Genomic DNA, 22,432 nt, shown 5'->3' on the forward strand with positions numbered 1-22,432 from the left:
GTGGGTGCGCGTGTCGGGGAGGTGTCGGACGCGGAAGCGGTCCTGGGAGCCTGGAGAGGCGGGGCGAGCGGCGCGTCGCGAGCAGGCAGGACGTCGGGGACGCCGGGGGCGTGGCCGGACGCGCCTCCTGGTAAGGCCCGCCTCTGGGGGAAGGGGCCGCGTGCCGCGGGAGGCGCGAGGGGCGTGGCTGCGCGCGTCTCATGAATAATGCAGCGCGTCAGCCGGCGGCAGGGCGTGGCGTGGCCCGCGCGTCGGCGCCGGAGCCGGGGCGGGGGGCGGGGAGCGATGGTCGCAAGATGGCGGCGCTGAGGGAGGCTTGGGGCTACGGGCTGTCGTGCGGGCGGGTGAGTGACGGCAGCAGGGTGTCGGTGTTCCACGTGAAGCTCACCGACAGTGCCCTGAGGGCCTTCGAGACCTACCGCGCCAGCCAGGTGAGCGGTCGGGGCCCGGCGCGGCGTGGGGGCCTGGGGGTGCGGCGCGGGCCGGGGGCGCGGAGTCTGGGGCGCGGGGCCCGCGACTGGGGGCGGTCGGCCGGCCGGGAGCGCGGGCCCGGCGAACCCTCCCCGGGGGGGCCTCGGGGCCCTGGTCGCACGCGCGGCCTGGAGGGCGTCCGGGACCCCCAGAGCGGCCCCCTCTGGCCTCGGGGCAGGGGTTGGGGGGCCCCGCTGCCGGGCCGCGGGGCGCGGGTGGGCAGCTGTCCTCGGGGGGCGGCTCTTCCGGGTGGTGGCCGCGCAGGGGACGGCGCTGTCGGGGCACCTGGTGTGGCGGTTTCATCTGGGTGGGTGGGTGGGTGGGGGACCGGTCGGCAGCCGGGGGGCGACTTGGGGCTTCCCTGGGCCCGGGCTCGCTCCTTGTTCTGGGAAGAAGAGTTTGGGGAACCACCGAGAGCGCGCCTTCAGCTGGGCACCTCCAGGTGGCCCTGCCTGAGGTGCACCCTCTGGACGCCCCTGTGGCGGGCCAGGGCCTGGGGGCAGCTGTGCTGTTGTCAGGCCCTCGGGGCCGCTGGCTGGGGGGTGCAGCCTGCTGGGGGGCTGGCTCTCCGGGAGCCCCAGGTGCGCACCTGGCAGGAGACTCTGAACACGCACCTGGCCACTGACTTGAACTTCTCTGAGCCGGTTTGGTCGTTCGGGGAAGTTTGAGCCTTTCTGTGGTAGTGCATCTGGGGCTTGGGGGAGGCTGTGCCCCCAGGGCTGTCTTGGGGCCCCTTTGGGACCGTGTCAGAACCCACTTCTTTTCGCTTGTGCTTGTGTTCTGACACCTCCCTCTGCCAGGGCAGAGTCTGCAGGTCTTGGCGTGCTTCTCTAGCACTTCAGCTCCTTGGCTGGAAAGTGGGGTACCGTGGTCTGAGGTGTGTCAGAGGCAGGGGTCTGAGCCCTGGCCTCGGGAGGCCCTGGTGCCCAGCGGGTGCTGTGCGTGTTGGGGTGGGGGGGCCACGGCCGGGTGAGGAGGGAGACTAACTAGGAAGGAATGCAGCTTTCTTCCTGTCCCAGACTTGTTAGCCGGGAACCTCTCCCCCTGCATTCCCATTGCTCTCCTGGAGCTTCCCCTGACTTGGGCGCCTTCCTTCCCGCCTTGGCACCTGACTGTGGACGGGGGGATTTCTTCTGTTTGGGCAGAGTGAGCTGTGACCTTGTCAGAGGGATTGCCCCGCCGGGTCCCACACCCCTGCAGGTGAGGGCGGCACTCGGTGGCCTCTTTTCCCCCGCGGCTGGCCTTTTCCCCACCTCTGCCAGAGTGGCCGCTGCGTGGCCTCGGGACGGGTGCCTCGGCAGGGCTGTGCCCCCTGCCCCGCGGGCTGCTGCCCCCTGGCCTGTCCTGCCTCTGCGTCCACCCTGCCCGTCACGCTGCTATTTTTAATTTCGGGTGTTGGTTACACCCCTGGCTGAGCCGGCTCTCCTCTGGGGGGGGGAAGAGAATGGCAGACCGCTCCGCCAGGCTGTCCGTGCCCAGGGTGGGCAAACATGGGGCAGGGACTTGCCCAGGCCATTCGGGGAAATGGGTGGCATCTAGCTGACCCTTCTCTCCGGCACTGACTGGCAGTTTCATGTTCCCGGCACCGTTTGTCTTTCCCCTGCCTGCTGAGCGCTGAGGTGAACTGTGCTAGGCTCAGGGTGGCTTTAGGTGCTGGGGATCCGGGCACTTTCTGTAATGAGAGAACCTTTGGCTATTAACAAAGCGCCACAGGCACGGCCAGTCCTCAGTCCATACGCGGCCGATAGGAGCCCGTGGACACAGGTTTATGTTTAGTCTCCTTTTTCAATTGGCACCAGGTTTTTGCAGATTTAGGTGTGTGGGACAGGAAAGTACCTTCCTGGGTTCTGAATGTCTGCAGCCTTCTGGGGGGTGCTGGGTGCCTGACCCTGCTGTCTCTGTGGGAACATGGCGCTCGCATGTGCCTTGAGCAGCCCTCAGGTGGCTCCCGTTTTGCTCTGTGGGTTACTTGGCAGACAGCGTCCTGCCCTCAGGGGGCTTGTCTGCCCTGCTGTGTTCTCACTGGGGAAGCGGGGTACGCTGCAGCTGGGCTGCGGACTCCTTGGAGGGCACAGGCTCCTGAGAATGGGACAAGAGGGGTGGGCACACCACCAGGCCGTCACTCTCGGGGTTCCAACAGGAGGCTGGGGCGCACCCACCCTCATTCCAGATCCTCCTCCAGGGCGTGGGGGTCCTGGGCCCAGCCCTCTCATTGCAGAACCTCCTCCTCCTCAGCCCTGGGGATCCCCTGCCAACCCCTCTCTTTCCGGATGCTGCTCAGGACCTGCCTGGCCCGCCTTGGCCGTACATTCTGACCCTGGTGGCATCTGAGCAGGAGCAGGGGGAGGATGTACCCGGGCCCAACGGCACGATGGTGGCACCTGCCTCCCTCGTTCTATGTGCTGCCCAGTGCCGGGGTCCCCTGACCACATGCCGGTAGGAACAGGCCTTCTGAAGGGTGCTACAGGTGCTTTGCCCTAGCAAGGCATGGAGGATGGCTGGTGGGTACTGGGGGGTCAGCCTGGCTGGCGGGAGGCCCTGCCTCTCACCTCCGTGCCTCTTGCAGCCCCTGCTCCCTGGTGGCTGTCCCTCAGATCTGCACAGGGAAGCTTGGCAGGGTGGCCCCCCGGGTCCTGAGTCGGCTTCATGGCCCCTGAGGCCACACATCTCCCAACTGCCTTGGGACCCATTTGTGGGGGGAAACTGAGCCCTGGAATGGTGGGTTGGTGGCCTAGGACAGTCAAACTTACTGTGGGCTTAACTGCTTGTTGTGCCTGTACTGAGACCTGGTTAGGGGCTGGGTGGGGACCTAGAGCCGTGGGGGACATGCTGTGAAGGAGGCTCTAGCACAGCTCTGGGCTTGGCTGGGTGGGGGCTGCGCAGCTGCCCACGGGGCCCCGAGGAAGGACCGCCCACTGAAGGCCACCTCACTACCTGCCTGTGCCGCTGTCTCATTCGTCCCTCGGCAGCCCTATGGAGTGCGGCTCTTCCTGGGAGGCCTGAGCCCGACGTGGCCCCACTCACCCCTCTGTCCTCGAGGCTGTGGTCAGGACAGGTGGAGGCCCTCCTGGTGCTGACCTGCCGGGGGCCGTGCTCATGGGCTTCACAGTGGGGTGAGGAGGGGGCTGGCGTGGTAGCGTCTTCTGGAGGTGGCCAGGACCTGCACCACCATGACCTTTGCCCGTGCTTGCCGTCCCACTTGGCGACCGTGTCTTGGTGAGTCATTAGGAGGCCGGGTGGTCACCCTGAAGCCGATGGAGCAGCTGCCGGGATCTTCACGGGGGACTACTGGCCTTTTGGGGCCCCTCGCCTCTTTCTGCAGTTGTGATGGCCGTGCATCACCGGGACACTCAGGTTGAGGGTTGGTAGTCAGCCTGCCTGCCTGCCCTCGGCCCCGTGTCCTGAGGTCTCTGTGTGCAGCTGCAGGATCACCAGAGACCACGTCGTCTGATGGACAGCTTGATAACGTTTTCTCTTAAAAAGAAACTGGTGTTCTGAGGAGCCTACTTTGCCAAAGAAAATGCTGTGGAGGCTCCTGCATCCGGCCAGGCCAGACGGAGCTGCTGCTGATCGTTTCTGTCCTGGCTGGGTCCCTCCTGACTGGCCTGGGACACGAGTCCGGCCCAAGCTAGGAGGTCAGCGGACATGCCTGGGGTTTCCTGTGGCCCCTGGAGCAGATGGGCCTTGTGCCTGCATGGTGCTCTTGGGTCTATGGCTTGGCTTAGCCCCTATGCCATGGGGAGCCTGTCTGTCGGAGCTCTGGAGCTCATGCAGGGCAGGTGCAGGGCGCAAAAAAGCCACGTCTCTCCCAGCTCTGGCCATGCCTGGGCTGCTGGTTTCACTCTCCATGCAGCGCTTTCTTCCCAGCACTGTGTAAACTCCATTTCTTGTGGTGACGATAGATACCATGTTTCCGTCTGTGTCCCCCTCACAGACCCTCACAGTGTCGGCCCTAGCGGTCCTGGGCACCCTGGAGAGCTGGGGACCTGGTCTCCCCTGGAGCTTCCCCTCTGGGGACGTCCTGGTCAGAGGCAGCTTACCGCTGGAGCTGCACACCCAGCCGGCCCTCCCTGCGCCTCTGTTTCCCTGCTGGGCACGGCGTCTGTGGGGTGATGTCTCCCGGGACGCTGTGAGGTGCAGCGAGGCAGGCAACTGTCCTTCTACCAACCCTGTCCCCAGGTGGCCACCGCCTTACCTTTTGCTCTCTGCTGAGGCTGCAGGCTCCAGAGCAGCAAGGAGGCGTAGCCCACGGGGACCGGTGCCAGGGTCTGGGTGCCCCGTCCATCACAGCCCTCCCAGAGAGTGCCCGGGGCCTCTCTCCACCAGCCACTGGAGGCTGAGCCAGTTGTGAGGTTCCTTATTTCTTTTCTCTTTTTTCCAAAGCAGTGATTTTGGGGAAAATTCGCTTCCGCTGAGAGCCTTGTGAGCTTGCCGTCTGGCTGGGGCAATGGACAGGGGTGGCCCTGTGTGCACCTCTCCCCTCAGAGGGCGGGGATCGAGGTGGGAGCCTGCTGCTTATGTCCCCCTGGGTGTCCCTTTGAGGGCTGGAGTGGCCACAGGAAGTGGGACCCCTGTGGCTGTGGGAAGGGGCAGGGTTGGAGGGCATAGCCAGGTGGTCATCCGTCTCTGCACCTCTGCTTGTGCGCGTTTTCCTCCCGCCGCCCGCCCACCAGCTCTGTGGACAGGGATCGCCTGCCTGGCTACTGGGCTGCCAGGCCAGGTCTGAGCCCCATGCAGGGCTGGCTACCTGCGGATGGGGCCCTCTCTGGAAATCAGGTCAGGCCTAAGGACACGCCGTGGGGAGGATTAGGGTCACATGGCCATCCCAGATGGGAGCTGAGAAGGGGCACGGGGGTCTGTGGGAAACGCAGTGGCATTTAGGGAGGGGAGCCATGCGTCATCTTCACTCAGGACACGTGGAGGTGCCAGTCACCCGGGGGTCACAGGCTGTTGAGCAGCACAGAGCAGGATTGCCATGGGCACGGCCAGTGGTCATCACCTTAGGGCAGTCTGTGGCCGACAGATGTGTCCTGTGTGGCCTCACGCCTGCGCCGCCCCACCTTCCTGCCCCGTGGGGACCCGGTAGGGATGTGGCACCTGGAGGGTGCGGCACAGGCATGTCGCTGCTGGGCCTGCAGGCGCCTCGCCCCGGGGCCCCACGCATAGCTGCCCCTGCTGTCCCCACCCTGGAAGGATTTGGGGAGCCCTGTGTTCGAGGTGATGGAATGTTGCAGTTCCTAATGCGGCTTTTGTGGGTTTTTCTGGGGGGCAATCCTTTGCCCTAGAGGGAAAGCCCACCACTGCTGCTGCCCATCTGTCCATTCCTCACACCTGTTCCCTGGGACCTGTCATGCCTGGTGTCCTCCTCGGGGGCAAGCCGTCCCTGTTGTCCTGAGTGGGGCGTGTTGGAGTGACTGTGCCACTGTCTGGGTCTCTGGGGCTGAGTGTGTGGATGGTGTGGGACACTCGAGGACAGAATGGGGGGGTCATGGGGGGAGTCGGGGGTCCCTGCTGCCTGGGGCGCCTCCCCTGCTGCTCCTGGACTTTTGCTTTCTGGACTTTTGCATGTTCGCACATGCAGTCCATGCCTGACGTGCGTTCAGTGACTCACGGTGTCGTTACGTAGTTGTGTGCTCATCACCGTGATCTTTTTTAGAGCATTTGTGTCACTCCTGAAAAGTAAATGAAAAGAAATAACTCATGCATCTCACACCCCTAACCCCTCCCTCTCATCGGCCACAAGTATTTTCATCTACCCAACTAATTCACCGCTTATTCCCCCTATTTTTATTTTTTTATCCTTATTGTTTTACTCATCTGTCCGTACCCTGGATAAAAGGAGCATCAGACACAAGGTTTTCACAATCACATGGTCACATTGCGAAAGCTATATCATTATTCAGTCATCTTCAAGAAACATGGTTACTGGAACACAGCTTTACATTTTCAGGTACTTCCCTCTAGCCTCTCCATTACACCATAAACTAAAACGAGGATATCTATATAATGTGTAAGAATCACCTCCAGGATAACCTGTCGACTCTGTTTGAAATCTTTCCACCATTGACACTTTATTTTGTCTCATTTCTTTCTTTCCCCTTTTGATCCAGAAGGTTTTCTCAGTCCCATGATGCCAGGTCCTGGCTCATCTCGGGAGTCAGGTCCCACCTTGCAGGGAGATTTGCACCCCTGGGAGTCACATCCCACATGGGGGGTGAGGGGCAGTAAGTTCACTTGTGGAGTTGGTTTAGAGAGAGAGGCCACATCTGAGTGACAGAAGGGGTTCTCTGGGGTGACTCTCAGGCATAGTTATAAGTAGGTCAAGCCTGTCCTTTGTAGGAATAAGTTTCACAGGGGTGAACCCCAACCCCAAGATCGAGGGCTCAGCCTATTGATCTGGTTGTCCCCCCTGATTATGAGAATATCAGGAATTCCCCATATTGGGGAACTGAATATTTCCTTCTTTCTCCCCAGTTCCCCAAGGGCGACTTTGCAAATACTTCTTTATTCTCTGCCCAAATTACTCTGGAATGTATCAGGGCATCTCACTAATCTGGACAAACCAACAAGATCTCACGCCCTATTCAAGAGTGCACGTAATCATGGTGTTCAACTAAACTGACTGTACAAGTTAGATTAGATAATATGCTACCCAAAATATAGATTTTGAACCAAACAAATATCTCTCCCCTTTTTTAAAAAACAGCAGTTGTGGTTTTGAAATACTGGCGGTCTCGCCCCTTACCCTGTGTTCTGATCCCCCTTAGTCTTGTCCGGATGTGCTCCACTCATGTCTCTGGACGAGGTCTGTCCCTTCCAGCCTTACGGCTGCTGTGTGGGGTGACATGACCTTCAGAGCTCAAGGCTTCCTGACGCGTTTGTCGGCAGACACGGAGCACAGGTGTTTGCCGTCCAATTCCCAGGTGCTGTGTCCTTTCTGGGGCTTGTGCTTGGTCCGGGCTTTCTGCAGGGGGAGCTTTGCCTGCCCCTCCCCGCCCCCGGCCTTGCTGGTCCACTCTGCACCCCTGCATTCCCGTCTGCTCTTGCCGTGCGAGCCGGGATGGGACACGGCCATTGCTCCCCACGGGGGTCCCGGCCTGAGCATGGTAGCTGCAGGTGGCCAGCCCCTCATGACCACCCGGATGGCATCCTGCAGGTGGTCCCCAGCGCGTGGCCCACCCCAGGCCAGCACCTCCTTCCGCCTGTGGGGCTAGGCAGCTGGGGGTCTCAGTTTTGTTTCGCTCCACCTCAGAGAGCCTAGCCCCGTCCTCAGGTGCAACCTGTCCGGCTGTCAGAGCTGGGTCTATGGAGGCGGCACCTGCCCCTGGCCCAGCCCCCAGGTGCCCCTGCACGTGGAGCCCAACACCAGGACAGGGCAGTGCTGACATGACGGGCCCTGTGCTCCCCGGCGAAGGGCAGCCTGTCCCCCATCAGGCTGGGGGTGGTGGGGGCGGGGGCAGGGGACAGGCCAGAACTGGTACCCAGGTCCAGTTGTCAGTTGGGTGTGATGCGGAGCCCCCGCCAGGGTAGGGGACATGGGCCGTGCCCTCCTTGCTAGGCCCCTACCCACCTGGCCCCTGATGTCGGGCGGCCTTGGGGGTGTCAGAGACCCCTGGGATGCACTGACCCGTGCCCTGGCCGATGCACTTTCCTCCACAGAAAGCCCGGGGGCTGTGGGCTCCTGGCACAGCGTGGCGCCGGCGTTCTGTGTGCGCTGAGAGGCAGCTCTGTGTCTCTGGTCCCTGCACCTCTGACTGCTGTCAGGGTGAGGCAGGGCCTTGGTTTTCCCTCCGCCTTCCGCGTGTGAGGTGACATCTCCTTGGTCTCCTGGTCCACACCTTCGTAGGCCCCCATGGCACCTGGGGCCTCCTGAGGGATGTGCTGAAACAGCCCACACGACCCGCCCAGCCCAGCTCCACCTCCACCTGGGGACTATGCCCGTGATGTCCACTGTCCTCACGGGCCTGCCCATACCCTCGGTCACCCTGGGTGTCGTCCACCCTGAAATGCTGCCTGGGGCGCGAGCAGGAGGCCTCACAGTGTGTTGGCCTGTGCGTCCCAGGGCCTGACCCTCCTGCATCACACTTCCTGATAGCACCTGCCTGAGCGTGGTAGGCCAAGGGCCAGTGAGGGGCAGGGCCACACCGGGCGCCAGGGCCCCGGGGCTGGGGGGGTAGAGTGGCCCAGCAGGCTGGCGGTGCCTGGCCTCCGCAGCCCTGGGTTCGGGGTGCGCCCTGCTCAGGTTGCGAGGTGCAGGGGGGTGTTGAGCGGCTCTGCCGGCTCTCCCTGCCAGGGGGCCTCCGTGGCAGGAGGTTGGAGCAGGTGAAGAGCTGAGCAGATGGCCAGCTTCCCTGGAGGGGGTGAGCTGAGGCGCCTTGGGGGTGGGGGTCCAGGGGGTGGGAGGGGCTGCTCAGCTCAGCAGGTGCAGTGCACAGCAAGGCTTCGCTTTGCTTGTCTGGGTGCGGGGCCCCTGCCGGGCGGAGACAGACCCCAAACTCTGCCCTCATTGCCCTGGGCAGCTGGGATGGCAAGGCCAGGGCCTGGAGGCAGACGGCGTCTGCACAGAGTGCCCAGGGTGGCATGCAGCTCCCAGTCCAGAGCCCTGAGGGTCAGGGTGGCCGGGTCTGGTCCACGCAGACTTGGTTTCCCCAAGATCCACTGGCTGCACCTTGCCGGCTTCATCCTGCCTTTGTTCCTGCACATGTGGGCTCACTGCCCAGCGGGAAAGCCGACGGCCGTGCCCCCTGCCTGAGGGCTAGCAGGTGGACATGGCCCTGGGCATGCCTCGTGGTCCTGGGCCCGCCGGGCTGCCCTGTCTTGGGGCAGATTCTTTCCAGTGCCGGCCCTGGCTGAGGCCCCAGCAGGGGCCCTGGCAGCTCCCCAAACCCTGGGATCACCTCGTGGCTTTCACGCCTCTCTGAGATTTCTGGAGGAGTCTGGTTCAAAACTGAGGCTCCTGCTGCAGCCTTGTCCCCTGGGGAGGCTTTGGGGCAGGCTGTCCGGAACGATCCTTCATGGTCCCTGGCCCCCGTCCTGGATGCATCTCCTGAGATGGGCCTGCTGAGGTGCGCTGCCCAGGCGGGGCCTCCGGGGTGCTGGCTGGGGAACCTGCCTTCCCTGAGGGCTCCACTGGGCTTCTGACCCCTCGGGGACAGAAGGTGAGGCAGGGACTCGTAAGTCCTCCTGGCTCTCAGAGTCCAGCTGTGACAGGAGCTCCTGGGTGGCTTTCGAGGCTCAGGTATGACAGACCCTCCTGGGTGGTTCTCGGGGCCCAGGTGTGTTGGCAGTGCCCTGCCAGGCTCTGAGGGCACCTGAGGGCATAGGGCAAGGAGCCCTGCAGGAGGCTGGGGGCTTGGGCAGGCCTGCTGGATCTTCCTTTTGGCGAGGGGGGAATCAGTGGGCAGAAAAGCCAGTTGGCAACGTTTTCACCAAGTACAGGTTTCTCTTTAAAGGTGTTGCCTTGACATCAGACGTGAGGTCCATGAGAGTAACTGCCGCCTGGCCCCTCACAGACTGAGACCAGGTTCCCTTTGAGGGCCGCGGCTGCTGAGAAAGGAGAAGGCAGCCCACGGTGGGGAGGGAGTCTCGGGCCTGCCGAGGGCCTGTGTCCAGGCCACATGATGCCCCTGGCCTGGGTTGGCGCCAGGAAGCGGCAGGGACATGGGGGCCTCCCCGCACAGCCAGCATCTCTGCTGCCCTTGGTCAGCCCCTGCTGCCGGGGTGGGTGGGCGGGCCACGCTTGGGGTCTGGTGGGTGGGCAGCATCTCCCAGGCGAGGGCCTCACGTTGCCCACAGGCGCTCGGGGATGGCTGCCCGCCACAGAGCCCTGGATGCCGAGACCCTGCCATGGAGCCCTGGACACCAAGGGCAGCGAGAACCCCCTAGGGCTGCGGGGCTGCAACTCCGCCTACTCCCTCCCAGCTCCGCCTGCTCTGCGTGGTAGCCTGGGGGCTCGTCGCTCCCTCTGCTGGGGGCTGCTGGGTAGGCGAGCCCTTGGTCCCCTCCTGGGCCCCTGCCTGAGCACACGGCCCACCCCAGGGTTCCTCGGGAGCCCTTCCCCTTCAGCCCTCTTTCTGGCCACAGCCACCTCGGGTCCCCTGAGGGGCAGGCAGTGCTCCAGAGCCCAAGCTGCTGTGCGGTCAGGTGCCCCGAGCTGTGGGCCCTGACCTGGAGCCCACCTCTACCCTCAGCGCCCTAGGACCCTAGAACTGGGGTCAGGCGCTGCAGCCTCAAGGCCCCCTGCCAGCCCCAGGGCCAAGAGGGCGGCCCACCCCCCGGCCCACCCCTCCCTGGAGGAGGGCTCTGCTGGGCTGTGTCTTTGGGGGCTTGGAGGATGTGGGGAGCAGCTCTGCCCAGCAGGGCATGGAGGGGGGCGACTCATGCAGCACAGCGGGGGCGTCCTGGCGGGAGGAAGGTGCTGGGGCCTCTGGGGAGCTCGCTGAGGGGGTTCTCACGGCCTGGCCAGGTAATGCTGGGCCACAAGCAGGAGTGCAAACGGGTGATAAATGCCTTGTGTCTGGTGTCCAGGAAGAACTCCCAGACTCAACACCAAGAGACCGACCAGAGGTTTCTGAAAGTGGGTGAAGGACTCAGGTGAGCTCACAGAAGGTGGAGAGTTGGCCTCTGAGAGGGTGCGGCCCGTCCCAAGGCCCCAGGCGGCCACCGCACACCCTCCAGGACAGCCGTGCTGCAGTACCGAGGAGGGAGTCACAGACCCAGGGCTGGCATAGGGCCGCCAGGGGCTGGGCATGGAAGGAAGGAGCCTCAGGCTCGGGCTCTGGCCTCGGAGCTGGCGAGAGGCAGCGTCTGTGGTCGGTGGTTTGGGGAGCTGCCCGGCAGCCCGGGACTCAAGTGCAGTGTGAGCCCGTGTACTTGGCTTTCTGGTGGGGGCGGGGCTGGGGGGCAGGGGGTGTCCAGCCAGCAGCTCAGCACCTGGCTGAACCCGCCTTCCTGCAAAGTGGGGCGCACTGCCAGGCCCAGACAGGCTCCCCTCCTCGACCCCCGGCAGGCTGGCCCCCACGCTGCACGCTCTGTCACAGGGGCTCCCTCCCCCTGTGCTTCCCACAGCCCCCACGCTGTGTAGACACCCAGCACCTGCAACCTGGTGGGTCTGAACCCTCAGTTAGTGGGCGGCACAGGCTGTGTAGACGCTGGGCTCCTGCGACTGGGTGGATCTAATCCCTTGTTTAGTGGAGTGCGGGCTGTGTAGACGCCGGGCTCCTGCGACCGGGTGGGTCTAGTCCCTTGTTTAGTGGGGTGTGCAGGCTGTGTAGACGCCAGGTGCCTGTGACTGGGTGGGTCTGAACCCTCAGTTAGTGGGCAGCGCAGGCTGTATAGGCGCCGTGGGCACCTGTCGCAGGTGGGTTTGGACCCTTGTGTGTGAGAAGCATAGGCCGTGTAGATGCGTGGGCACCCGTGACTGGGTGGGTCTAATTCTTTGTTTAATGGTGTGTGCAGGCCTTATGGATGCTGGGTGTTAGCAGTGGGTAGGTCTGAACCGTTTAGTAGGGGGTATGGGCTGTGTAGACGCAGGACACCATGACAGGGTGGGTCTGAACCCTCGTGTGTGGGAGGTACAGGCCGTGTCGATGCCGTGGGCACCTCTCCAGGTGGGTCTGGACCTGTACCCGGCAGGTGCTTTGTGGCTGCAGATGCTGGCGGGAGCCCTGCTGACAAGGTTTCCTGTTTCTGTGGGGGAACCGAGGTCCGGGGCGGGAAGGAGCTGTCCTCCGCCTGCACCCACCCTGCCCCGGGGTTGGTCTCCAGCGCTGAACAGAAAGGGTTGGTTTTGGCTCGTTAGGTCCGTGTTTTCCTCTGACGTTGGCAGAGCCAGCACTCAAGTGCAGTGTGAGCTGCCCTGAGCTGTGAGGTGGGCGCAGAACGGCCTGGGCCCTGAGTGGCCCACACCCCTGCTGCTGCCCCACCTGGCAGGTGCCGCCCGGGTGAATAAGGATGTTGGCGAGCAGGACCCCAGAGCTGGTGGGGGTGGGGCGGAGCGGCCCCCAGGGTCACTCGCTGGGAGGGGTGGCTGTGGAGCCTGTGAGCCGAGTCCCCGGGGGTAGCCATGCCCCTGTGCTACGCGTTTACCTGTCCCCCACCCCGCCCTGGGATCCCAGGAGCACTCCACCTGGGCTGGGGCTGACATCCCATTTGTCGTTACAGGACTCTGTCTCTCTGAGACCATCCATCCGATTCCAGGGCAGCCAAGGGGTGAGTCTCCATGGCCTCAGGGCCGGCCTGGGGTCCCCGGTGCCCCTCACATCACCAGGCAAGCCATTGTCTGTCCTGAGCCCCCATGACAGGCCTGTGTGGCTCCCTGGGTGGGTTTGGCTGGGGGAGGCCATTAAAAGCCACAGCAGCTCCCTTGTTTCTTAGGCATCTTGTGTTGTAAGTGTCTGACCTGTCGCAGTTGAGAGCGATGAGCAGAGTGCTGCTTGCCTGCAGTGCTTCCCTCTCCCTCCTTCCCCCACGCACGCCCAGAGCACCTTGCTTTCCCTGCAGTCTGTATTTGAAGTCCCCATACCTAAGGCTGCCTCCCCCTGACAACATCTCGGCCCCCTCCCCTAACCGGCCAGGGTCCCCGGGCCTCCTCAGGGGCCAGTGCAGTATCTCTGTGTGGCAGCTGTCAGTTCTGCTTCCTGGGTGAGGTGTGTGGGACCTGGTCACTGCCTGGGAGGGGCCTGCGCAGGGGCCAGGCACGACGTGTCCCCTTTGCCTGGGTCCCAGCCATGGGGCAGACTGCACTGCTTCCCTGGGTCCTACGGGTGCAGCCTCAGGGCACAGGCCCGTCCCCGCCATGCTGCCACTCCTTGATGCCCTTCCTTCCCCAGCACATCTGCGTCCCCCAGCCCGCCTGCCCCACTGAGGCCCGCGCCTTCTCCTTCTACCTCTCCAACATCGGCCGCGACAGCCCCCAGGGCAGCTTCGACTGCATCCAGCAGTACGTCTCCAGGTGAGCCTGTGGCCCGTGGCCCCCACGCCGGCCTACAGGGCCCCAGGCAGCCAGGCCGCGCTCACTGCCCTTGTCTTGCAGCCATGGGGATGTCCAGCTGGACTGCCTGGGCAGCATCCAGGACAAGATCACGGTGTGCGCCACCGATGACTCCTACCAGAAGGCACGGGAGAGCCTGGCGCAGGCCGAGGAGGAGACGCGTAGCCGCGGCGCCATCGTCATCAAGCCCGGAGGCCGCTATCTGGGTGCGGGTGGGCCTGGGCCCCGTGGGAGGGGGCTGTCCTCGGGGGTCCCCAGGAGGGGCAGGGAGGGTCGGAGGGGCAGGGGCCCACCCCGGCGGTCTAAGGTCACCTGCCGGCGAGCCCACACCACAGAGACAGGGCAGCCGGAGGCGCAGGGCTGTACGGGCTGTGGCCACGACCCCAACCACCCAGCCCTTGACTCCCGCTCGCACTGCAGGCAAGAAGGTTCAGTTCCGAAAGCCAGCCCCGGGGGCAGCGGACCCCGTGCCCTCCCGCAAGCGGGCCACCCCCCTCAACCCAGCCAGCACTATCCGGAAGGCTGGGACCAGCATCGCCCAGCGGCCGCTCCGGGACCGCGTGCTGCACCTGCTGGCACTGAGGCCCTACCGCAAGGCTGAACTGCTGCTGCGGCTGCAGAGGGACGGGCTCACGCCTCAGGACAAGGACGCGCTGGATGGCCTTCTGCAGCAGGTGGGGTGGCTGGGTGTGGCACAGGGCTCTGGGGTTCCCCGTCTTGTCTCCTTAATGCCTTCCGCACGGGCTCTTGTGGGGACGGCCCGGCCCCAGCCCCAGCTTCCCAGGGTCCACGGCCGTGTCCACACTTGTGGGGCCGTGGGGCGTCCCCACGCGGCACTGCCCGGGGGCCTGCCAAAGCTGTGGCTGAGTGCTGGCACCCTCGAAGCCATATGCCTCCCCTGGGGATCAGGGGTCAGCTAGCAGGCCCAGTGTTGGGGCAGGGACGCCCCATGGCAGCAGAGTCCGTGGCAGCGTGTTGCCCACGGAGCAGGAGGGTGCGTGGGCCACGAGGTGGTCAGACCAGGTGCAGCCCCTCTGCTGCCCGGTGTCCAGGCCAACACCAGCACCTGGTGCCCTCAGGCTTGCTCTCTTGTTTGGGCACCAAAGAAGAGGCCCACAAGCCCCTGGACCAGAGTGGGGTGCCAGGCCCCCCAACTCCATGCCACCTGCATGTCCTGCTCCAAGCTCGCCCCACTGGGCAGGGATGGTGGAGTCCAGCTCTCAGGACGTGGGCTTGGGCTGCCCGCGCCATCTCCACGCTGGGGCCCCGGCCCCATGGGTCTGAGCAGCGTTACCCTGCGTCCACGGCGGTGGTGCCTTTCCTCCCTCCATACCCACAGCGGCTCTCTGGACCGACCCCTGCAGCCCTGTGTACTTGCTCGCCCACCCAGGCCCTCCCAGCAGGTTCATACTGCCTGTTGCTTCCCGTGTTGCCTCTGGGCCCCAGAGGCTGGGGGGGGCAGCGGCCTGGCCTGTGCTAGACGTTTCATGGAAATGGAGCTGAGGCCCATGGGCCTGCCCAGGCACCCCATAGACGCACGACCAGCGGAGACTCACGTGGTGGACCTGGGAGGTGGCGTTTCTGGTGCTGGCCAGGCCACGGAGGCCGCAGCTCACCCTTCACTGGAGGTGTTGACATGTGGGCAGCTGAGCCGCAGAAACTTCCGGAGCCTTTGACCTGCCAAGTGCTCCAAGAAGAGACGCCCCCCGGGGCTGCTCGTTTATCACGCGGGGCGGCTCCGGTGTCCAGCTGGCCGGTGTGACGTCGGTGACCAGGTCCACGGACGCCCTCCTCCTGGCAGCTCCCCGTGGAGAGCAGACGCAGGGAGCGCCACCCATGTGGCACGGGGCCACATCGTCTGTGTCTTTCCGTCCGTCCATCTGTGTTTCTCTGTCCACCCATCTTTCTGCTCCTCTGTTTTCTAAGCGTTCGTGTAGGTCACATGTTTCACACGCCCGTGTCCCCTTCCTAAAGACGAGGAAGTTCACTTAAGTGCCGTTATCAGGTTCTAGGGCTTTAACATGGACGTGGGAGCTTCTGTTACGTGACGCCTCTGGCCCTTTCATGTGCCCCAGTGACGTTGTTTTAGGACTTTCCTTCTTCTTGTTCCACCCGCCTGGGATTATGTGCTGCGATTAGTTCTCATCGCCATTCCAGCCTCCCTCCCTTCCTCCCCCCCCCCACACCCTCTAACTGTGGGAACAGAAGTGAGGCATGGAGTTCCCTCTCCCTTCCGACCCCCCGCCCATTCACAGCTGTGCCCATGCCCCACGCTCATGCCGGGACCCCCCACCGTAGGAATTCTGCGTTCATTAAGTGGTAGACCCCGCTCTCCCAGCTCGGCCCTGGGTGACCTCTGACCTGTTTCTCCCTCCGCATACCTGCTGCTTCCGGACATCTCATCAGAGTGAAGTGGACTCTGTCCCTTCGTGTTCGGTTTCCTTCCCTGTCAGGCTAGCCAGTCCCTGGGTGCTGTGGCAGGAGCCCACACGTCTCCCACAGCAGGGCGCGTCCCGCCAAGCGGCTGCTGTGCTGGTTGGGCCCTCTCGCTTTGGACGTGCCGTGGTGGCTGCAGTGTCTGTCCAGGTCCAGTTGTCGGTCTGGCTCCTGGGTGCAGGGCAGCTCCGCTGAGGTGGTCACCCCTGCGTCTGGGCGGTGGGGCACCTAGGAGAGTGTGGGAACATGTGGAGATGCCTGCAGCCTGCCCCCACCCGACGACTGTCCACAGCCAGGGACATGGCCAGGGACCCCCTAGGGTGGGGCTGGGCCTCAGCCTGTGGGTGGGTGCCTCTCGGCACTCCTCCACGCCATGCCCCTACGGTGATGCAGGCTCTGCCCATAGGTGGCCCACGTGAATGCCAAGGACGGTGCCTGCGTGCTGAGGGACGATGCGTACAAGGACGTGCAGAGGGACTGGCCTGGCTACTCGGAGGGTGACCAGCAGCTGCTGCGGCGCATGCTCGTCCGGTACCGGCCAGCTGGGGGTTTGGGGGGGGATGGGCCTCTGGGTGAGCAGGGCCTCATATCCAGCCCTGGGCAAAGCTGCGAGGTCTGGCAAGAGGCCTCGGATACTGCCCCTGCCATCCAGCCTTGCACCCTAGAGGGCCATGCTGAAACCCGCCTGCCTTTCGAGAGCCTCGAGAAGGGGAGCTAGAGAGACAGCGAGTTAGGGCCCCCCTGCGTGGCCTCTAGCGCCCGAGCAGCCAGCGTGGTCGTGGTCTCCATGCTGAACTGGGGCCTGCCCCCCACCCCTTCTGGCTTCACTGGGGGGCTTCTGGCTGGGGTCCCCTGTCCAGCTGATGGGAGCTGGCCCTAGCATCCATCCCAGATGACCCTGCTGACCCCGCACGCTGCTTGCAGGTGGCGGCAGGCCCCTCCCGTACCCTGTGTCCATCGCTGTTTAAGGATGTGTGAGCATGTGGGGGGGGGGCGGGCATCTGCGCACGGTTGGAAGGCCTGGCGGTGGGGGCTCGAGGCCACTCAGCACCCCATCTCTGGTCGCTTCCACAGCCACAGCCCAGGCACAGCAGGGCCAGGCACCAAGAGCCTGGCAGCCCTGGCCAACCCCTGCCCTCCCCTCACTTTCTCTGCTCCTGCCTGGGTTCTCTTATCTCCTATTTCTCTGCACTTTGAGGAGACTTCTTCAGGTGTCCCCACCCACAGCCTTCCGTGCCACAGATGCTTCCCTCATGCTTGTTTGTAACGTCCTGTTCTTATTCCACCCAAGCGAGCTCGCTTCTCATTCCACTTTCTAAGAATGCCTTGTCAAGAGGCAGTTTGCGTGCCACACGGTCCACGTTTCTTGGAGGCTGTAACGTAGACTTGTGTGTCTGCCTCTTCTGTTGAGGTCTGGAATGTTGCTCTCAGCCCCAAAGGAGCCCCTTCCTGCCCCCATGGACAAACCCTCCCCCCCCCAGCCCCCCATGAACAGCCTCTAATCTGCTTTTCTCATATGAACGGGTCCTGCGTGTGGCCTTCTGTGCCTGGCTGCTTTCTCACAGCGTTTTCACGGTTCGTCCGTGTTGTCACGTGGCTCGGCTTCATTCCTTTTCACGGCAGAGTGATCCCGTGGGGGTCACTTCTCCATAGACAGACACCCGGCTGCTGCTACCCTTTGGCGACTGTGAATGGTTGTGTAGGAAGTTTTGGCTGGGTGTGTCTCTTCGTTTCTCTTGGGTCTGTACCTCCAAGTGGCATTGCTGGGTCCCCACGTAAATCCATGTTTAACTTCTTGAACTGCCAAATTGCTTTTTGGAGCAGCTGCTGCATGTCTGAGCCGCCCTCCCCACTGCCTTGCCCTCGCTGGCATTGTGGTTCCTGGTTGTCCTGCTGGCCAGGCTGAGCTGGGGCTCCTTGTAGTGTGATGTGTGTTTCCCTGGTGACCAGGGACGTTGAGCTTCTGTCCACGGCTCACAGCCCTTTGTGCATCCCCTCTGGAGAGGCGGCTTTCTGAGGCCTTTCTGGCAACTTCTGCCTCTGTGCGCTTGCTTTGTGTCCATGGGCCCCTCACTTCCCCTGGCCCGACCCAGGGCTTTGCTCTGGGTGGTGGGGCGGTTGAGGGGCACCTGGGCCCCTTGTGTGCCCGACTCCCCGAAAGTTGCCCTCTCCTGAGGCCATGTGGCCCCCAGACCTCAGCAGGGCAGGCACATCCCATCCACCACCTCCACTGGTGGGATCAAGGCCCGCCCTCCCTAGAAGGGGAGCTGCAGGGATCCCCAGCAGCCAAGCCATCCCCTCAGTGCTGACTGCAAAGGCCAGTGGTGACTGCTGCAGAGACCCCTGACTTCTTTCCTCTTTCTCCAGGAAGTTGTGCAGACCACAGGGCCCAGGTGGCCTCCCTGCAGACGCTGCTGCATCCAGCCCTCCTGGAGAGCACGAGAGAGCCTCCTCTCCCGCCCAGGTGGGCGTCCTCGGGTTGGCCGCTCTCACTGGCTGAGACCCTGAGCCAGCCCAGCCTCCCGCAGGGATGGGGGCAGCGCGGCTCCAATGCTGGAAGCCATACGCCCTTGCGGGGGCTGTAGCTGTCACTGTCAGAGACACCTGGGAATGGGAACAGGCTTATCCAGGAGCGAGGGCCTGGGCCGGGGGCGGTGCAGTAGAAGTGGCCCTGAGGGGGGCTTGGCACATCCTGTGGCCCCAGGTGTACATAGGGACCTGGCCGGGTGCCTTTCTCAGGGACCTTTGCCCCCAGCCGCACTGGGCCCCACCTTGGCCTGCAGGTCTCTGAGGGTCTCATTTTTCTGCAGAAGCGGCCCCAGCCTCTGGATTTCATTGAGCCCCTCCCCAACAAGAAGCCCAGGGTCTCCCACTTGGCCCAGAGGGCCCAGCCCGCCGGTGGGAGGTCCGGAACTGCTAGTAACCGGGAGGCCCTGCTGCCCACCCCGGGCCCGGCAGCCAGTGTGGACTCGGCCAGCACACCCCTGCCCCCATTGCTGGAGCTGCCGCGGCCCCACGATCCCTTGGCTGACGTGAGCAACGACCTGTTCCATAGCAGCAGGGACTGCGGGCAGGCAGAAGCGGGGGCCCCAGGCCCCCCCGAGCCCCTCGGCCTGCCCCTACCCACGGACTGCACCCAGCCCAGCCATCACCATGGCGGCCCCTCACGCACCAGGTCGCACAAAAAGTCCAAGAAGCACAAAGACAAGGAGAAGCCCACGGAGGGCAGGCCCCAGGAGCTGCAGCCGGACCAGGAGCCCGCCAAGAGCGCGGGGGCACAGGCCCAGGGGGACACGCCCGATGCCCCGGGTAGGCGCCCGGAGGCCAGGACGGGCTCTGCAGGCCAGGCCTGCTGTGCTGTAGTGCCGGAGTTGCCAGGGGAGGATGCAGTGTGGGAGGGGCTTGACCGAGCCCGGCCAGGGGCCTGGGGGCCTGTGGTGGGCAGGCAGCCCGTGGGACGGGGTCTGCCTGTGGGAGGTCCCATTTTGAGGGCCCAGTGACCACAGGGCTGGGCAGCACTGGTGGCCCTGGGGCCCACCTGGTATGAAATCCAGCTGGCCAAGGCCAGCCCCTCGTCCGTGGCCTCTCAGTCCTCCAGACTGCAAGGGAGTTGCCTGGCCAGCCCCGGGCGGGGTGGGATGCCCCCTTTTGTCTTGGGGCTTTTTCTGAGTTGCTGAATTGCCTTCCAGAAAGACTGGGCTGCCCGGGTCAGCTCTGGGACATTTCCTCGTAGAGACGAGGCTTGACGTGGCCGGGCGGCCTCAGGGCATCGGCAGGCTGCCCACGGGCCGGGGGGCGAGCCCAGCCAGCCCAGGCCTGGGAAGGGGGCTCGGCCCTGCTTGGGACATAGCTCCTGGTCAAGTGGGAGTGGAGTGGACTCAGTGCTTGGGGGGGGAGGATGCTGTGCCAGCCTGTTGTGGAGGCAGGCTTGGGAGGGGACCTCTTGGGGTGGGTAGAAACCCTGTGCCTGGCCCTGGCTCCCCCAGTGCCTCTGCCAGGTCTGTGCTCCTGCCCCTCCCCTGACCATGCCTGGGTGCTGCCTCCCGGCTCCCCCTGCCACCCTCCCAGCGTACCCCCCGAGGCCACTGGCCTTCAGCAAGCCCAAGAGGCACTGCCCACCTGGCTCACTGCCACGTCTGCTCCCAGGTCTGGTGGGGGCCTGTGTCAGCTCCAGCGTGCCCACGTCCACCTCGGACACACCTGACTACCTGCTGTGAGTTCCCATAGAGGCTCCTCTCCCCACCGGGCAGGGCGGCCAGGGGGGGTGGGGCTGGGGGGCTGGGCGGCCTCCCCGACCAGCCTCTGTCCCCAGGAGGTACGCGGCCATCTCCTCCTCGGAGCAGCGCCAGCGCTACAAAAATGACTTCAACGCCGAGTACAGCGAGTACCGCGGCCTGCACGCGCGCATCGAGCGGGTCACACGGCGCTTCACGCAGCTTGACGCACAGCTGCGCCGCCTCTGCCAGGGCTCGGAGGAGTACGAGGTAGTGCCCCCCCCCAGCCCCATGCCCGCCTCCCCCTCGCTGGCTGCACCCTCTGGCCTTCCAGGGCAGCGACTTCTTTTCTCTCTTCTTTCTCTCCAGACGACTCGTGGGCAGATCTTACAAGAATACCGAAAAATCAAAAAGGTGAGCCCGGGGCAGGACGGCACAGAGGCAGCGGCCTCGGGGGGCCTGGGGGCAGAGCGGGGCCGGCTGTGGGTCCTGACCGCACAGTACCCCGCCGCCCCCAGACCAACACCAACTACAGCCAGGAGAAGCAGCGCTGCGAGTATCTGCACGGCAAGCTGGCACACATCAAGGGGCTCATCGCCGACTTCGACCGGCAGCAGCTGCAGGCCTGGCACTAGCTGGTCGCTGGGGTGGGGGGGCGGGCTGGGTGGGGTGAGCAGTTAAGGAAACGGACAGGAATAAACGGGAGGAAAGCGCGCCCGCCAATGGGAGCCTGCCTCCCCCTCTGCGCCCCTCTCTCTGCGGGTCTGCGCCCACCGGTCTTGCCGCCTGCCTTGTAGGAAAGCGAACGCATCCTTTCCTAGCCTCTCCGTGAGCCGCAGGCAGGTGGGGCTGCTGGAGCAAAGGGGTGCTTCTGGGCAGCTGGGGGGCGCTGTCCTGGATGGGGGCGGGGGGGACTCCAGCTGGCGTCCTGCGCAGCTGCCCACAGGAGTGAGCGGCCTGCTGGGACCCTGGGGGCAGCGCAGCGGTCCCTATGCCACCTCCCCCCCCCCCCGACCCCGCCTGCTCCTTCTGTCCACTGCACTGTTGTGTCAAGACTGTGCTTCTGGTACTGTTGGCACGGACGCCCCCGGTCTGCTCTCGGGTGCAGGGCATCTCAGCGGGCCCCTCCAGGATTTGCACTCAGGGAGGGGCTGCGGCCAGCAGGGCTGGGGCATCCCCAGGAGTGGGCTCAGCCCCAGGGCGGGTGTGTATGTGTGTGCCCGAGTGAGTGCTTGTGCGGGTCCCCCAGGGTGACTCTGGGCTCACAGGTCCAGGACTGGGCAATGCAGGGGCTCAGGAGGGGGCTTCCAAAGAGTAGGCACTCCGGCAGGGAGCTGTCAGCCAGCTGCCCTCACCGCCGTCAGGACCCCAGGCTGCAGAGCGCCTGCCCTCAGCTGCTGGCGGTGGTCTCGGGGTCCATTCCAGCGGGCTCCGTGCCAGGGGTCTCCGCCTCATCTGCCTTCTTGTGGTTACTGTTATTTTCCTTCTTCCAAGGACTAAAGCGCAGGAGCGTTTCATGCGTGGGGGTTGCTGGGCGGGCTCCGGCGGCTCGGCCCGCCTAACTTATTGACGCTGTCTCTCCCCGGACATTGTGCTGGGCGGGGACTGCTTGAGCCATGGAGTTGGTGTTTACACAGACTTTTCACTTTTGCCAAAATGTCACAACTGAGAGGCGTTGCCGCGCCTTCAACTTTCCTAATATTTTCTTACGAGCTCTAGTGTCCTTTTTGTACACTAAACAGGTGAATGCTGGTTTTTCCAACCTACAATAAACTTCACTGAACTGGAGTGAGCGGCCGGTGGCCCACCCCTGTGCGTCTGTGCCCCTCACTGCCATCTGCCCGGGGGTCCTGGCTTGGCCTGGGGGTGTCAGGAGGCTGTGATGGGGTGGGGGTGGGGGGTGCACTGGAAGGAGGAGGCACCCAGCCCCTGAGACCAGGACTGCAGGCAGGAATCAAATGTAGACCCGGGCGGGGGGTGGGGTGGGCAGGGGCACTGGGGAGCCACGTGGGGGGCGTTGGGGAGCCACGGCTGCCAGGTGCTGAGGAGAATGGTGGCAGCCAACAGCAGCATCTTCTTCCCGTCTCAAGAGGCCCAAAGGCCAGTAGCGTGAGGGAGCTGCACAATGAATGGGTCAGCTGCACCCTCTTCCCAGGGGGTGGCCTTGGCCCAGCCGTCCAGGCCACAGTGTCCCTGCCCTGGGGGCCTGGCTGCTCCCACCCTCCAGGACATAAAACCTTCTTTGTCTTCAGACCCCAGGGCTACCTGCCCTGTCAGCAGCTGCCTCCCTGGGTAGCGCCTCCCCTGTGGCCACCGTTGG

The 22,432-nt window shown here is 64.4% G+C and overlaps 1 protein-coding gene across 1 annotated transcript; it reads left to right on the forward strand.

The window, feature by feature from the left end:
* The first annotated feature begins 241 nt into the window (after positions 1 to 241).
* ELL (elongation factor for RNA polymerase II) lies at positions 242 to 21,900 on the forward strand. The gene is made up of 12 exons (XM_077122103.1): positions 242 to 431; positions 12,634 to 12,681; positions 13,302 to 13,423; positions 13,505 to 13,668; positions 13,883 to 14,136; positions 16,305 to 16,429; positions 18,266 to 18,362; positions 18,709 to 19,207; positions 20,045 to 20,111; positions 20,211 to 20,382; positions 20,482 to 20,526; positions 20,631 to 21,900. The coding sequence occupies exons 1-12, from the start codon at positions 297 to 299 to the stop codon at positions 20,745 to 20,747; spliced, it is 1,845 nt and encodes a 614-aa protein (XP_076978218.1). The 5' UTR covers positions 242 to 296; the 3' UTR covers positions 20,748 to 21,900.
* Positions 21,901 to 22,432: the final 532 nt, after the last annotated feature.

Source organism: Tamandua tetradactyla, chromosome 11, assembly GCF_023851605.1.
Source record: "Tamandua tetradactyla isolate mTamTet1 chromosome 11, mTamTet1.pri, whole genome shotgun sequence".
Classification (NCBI taxonomy): domain Eukaryota; kingdom Metazoa; phylum Chordata; class Mammalia; order Pilosa; family Myrmecophagidae; genus Tamandua; species Tamandua tetradactyla.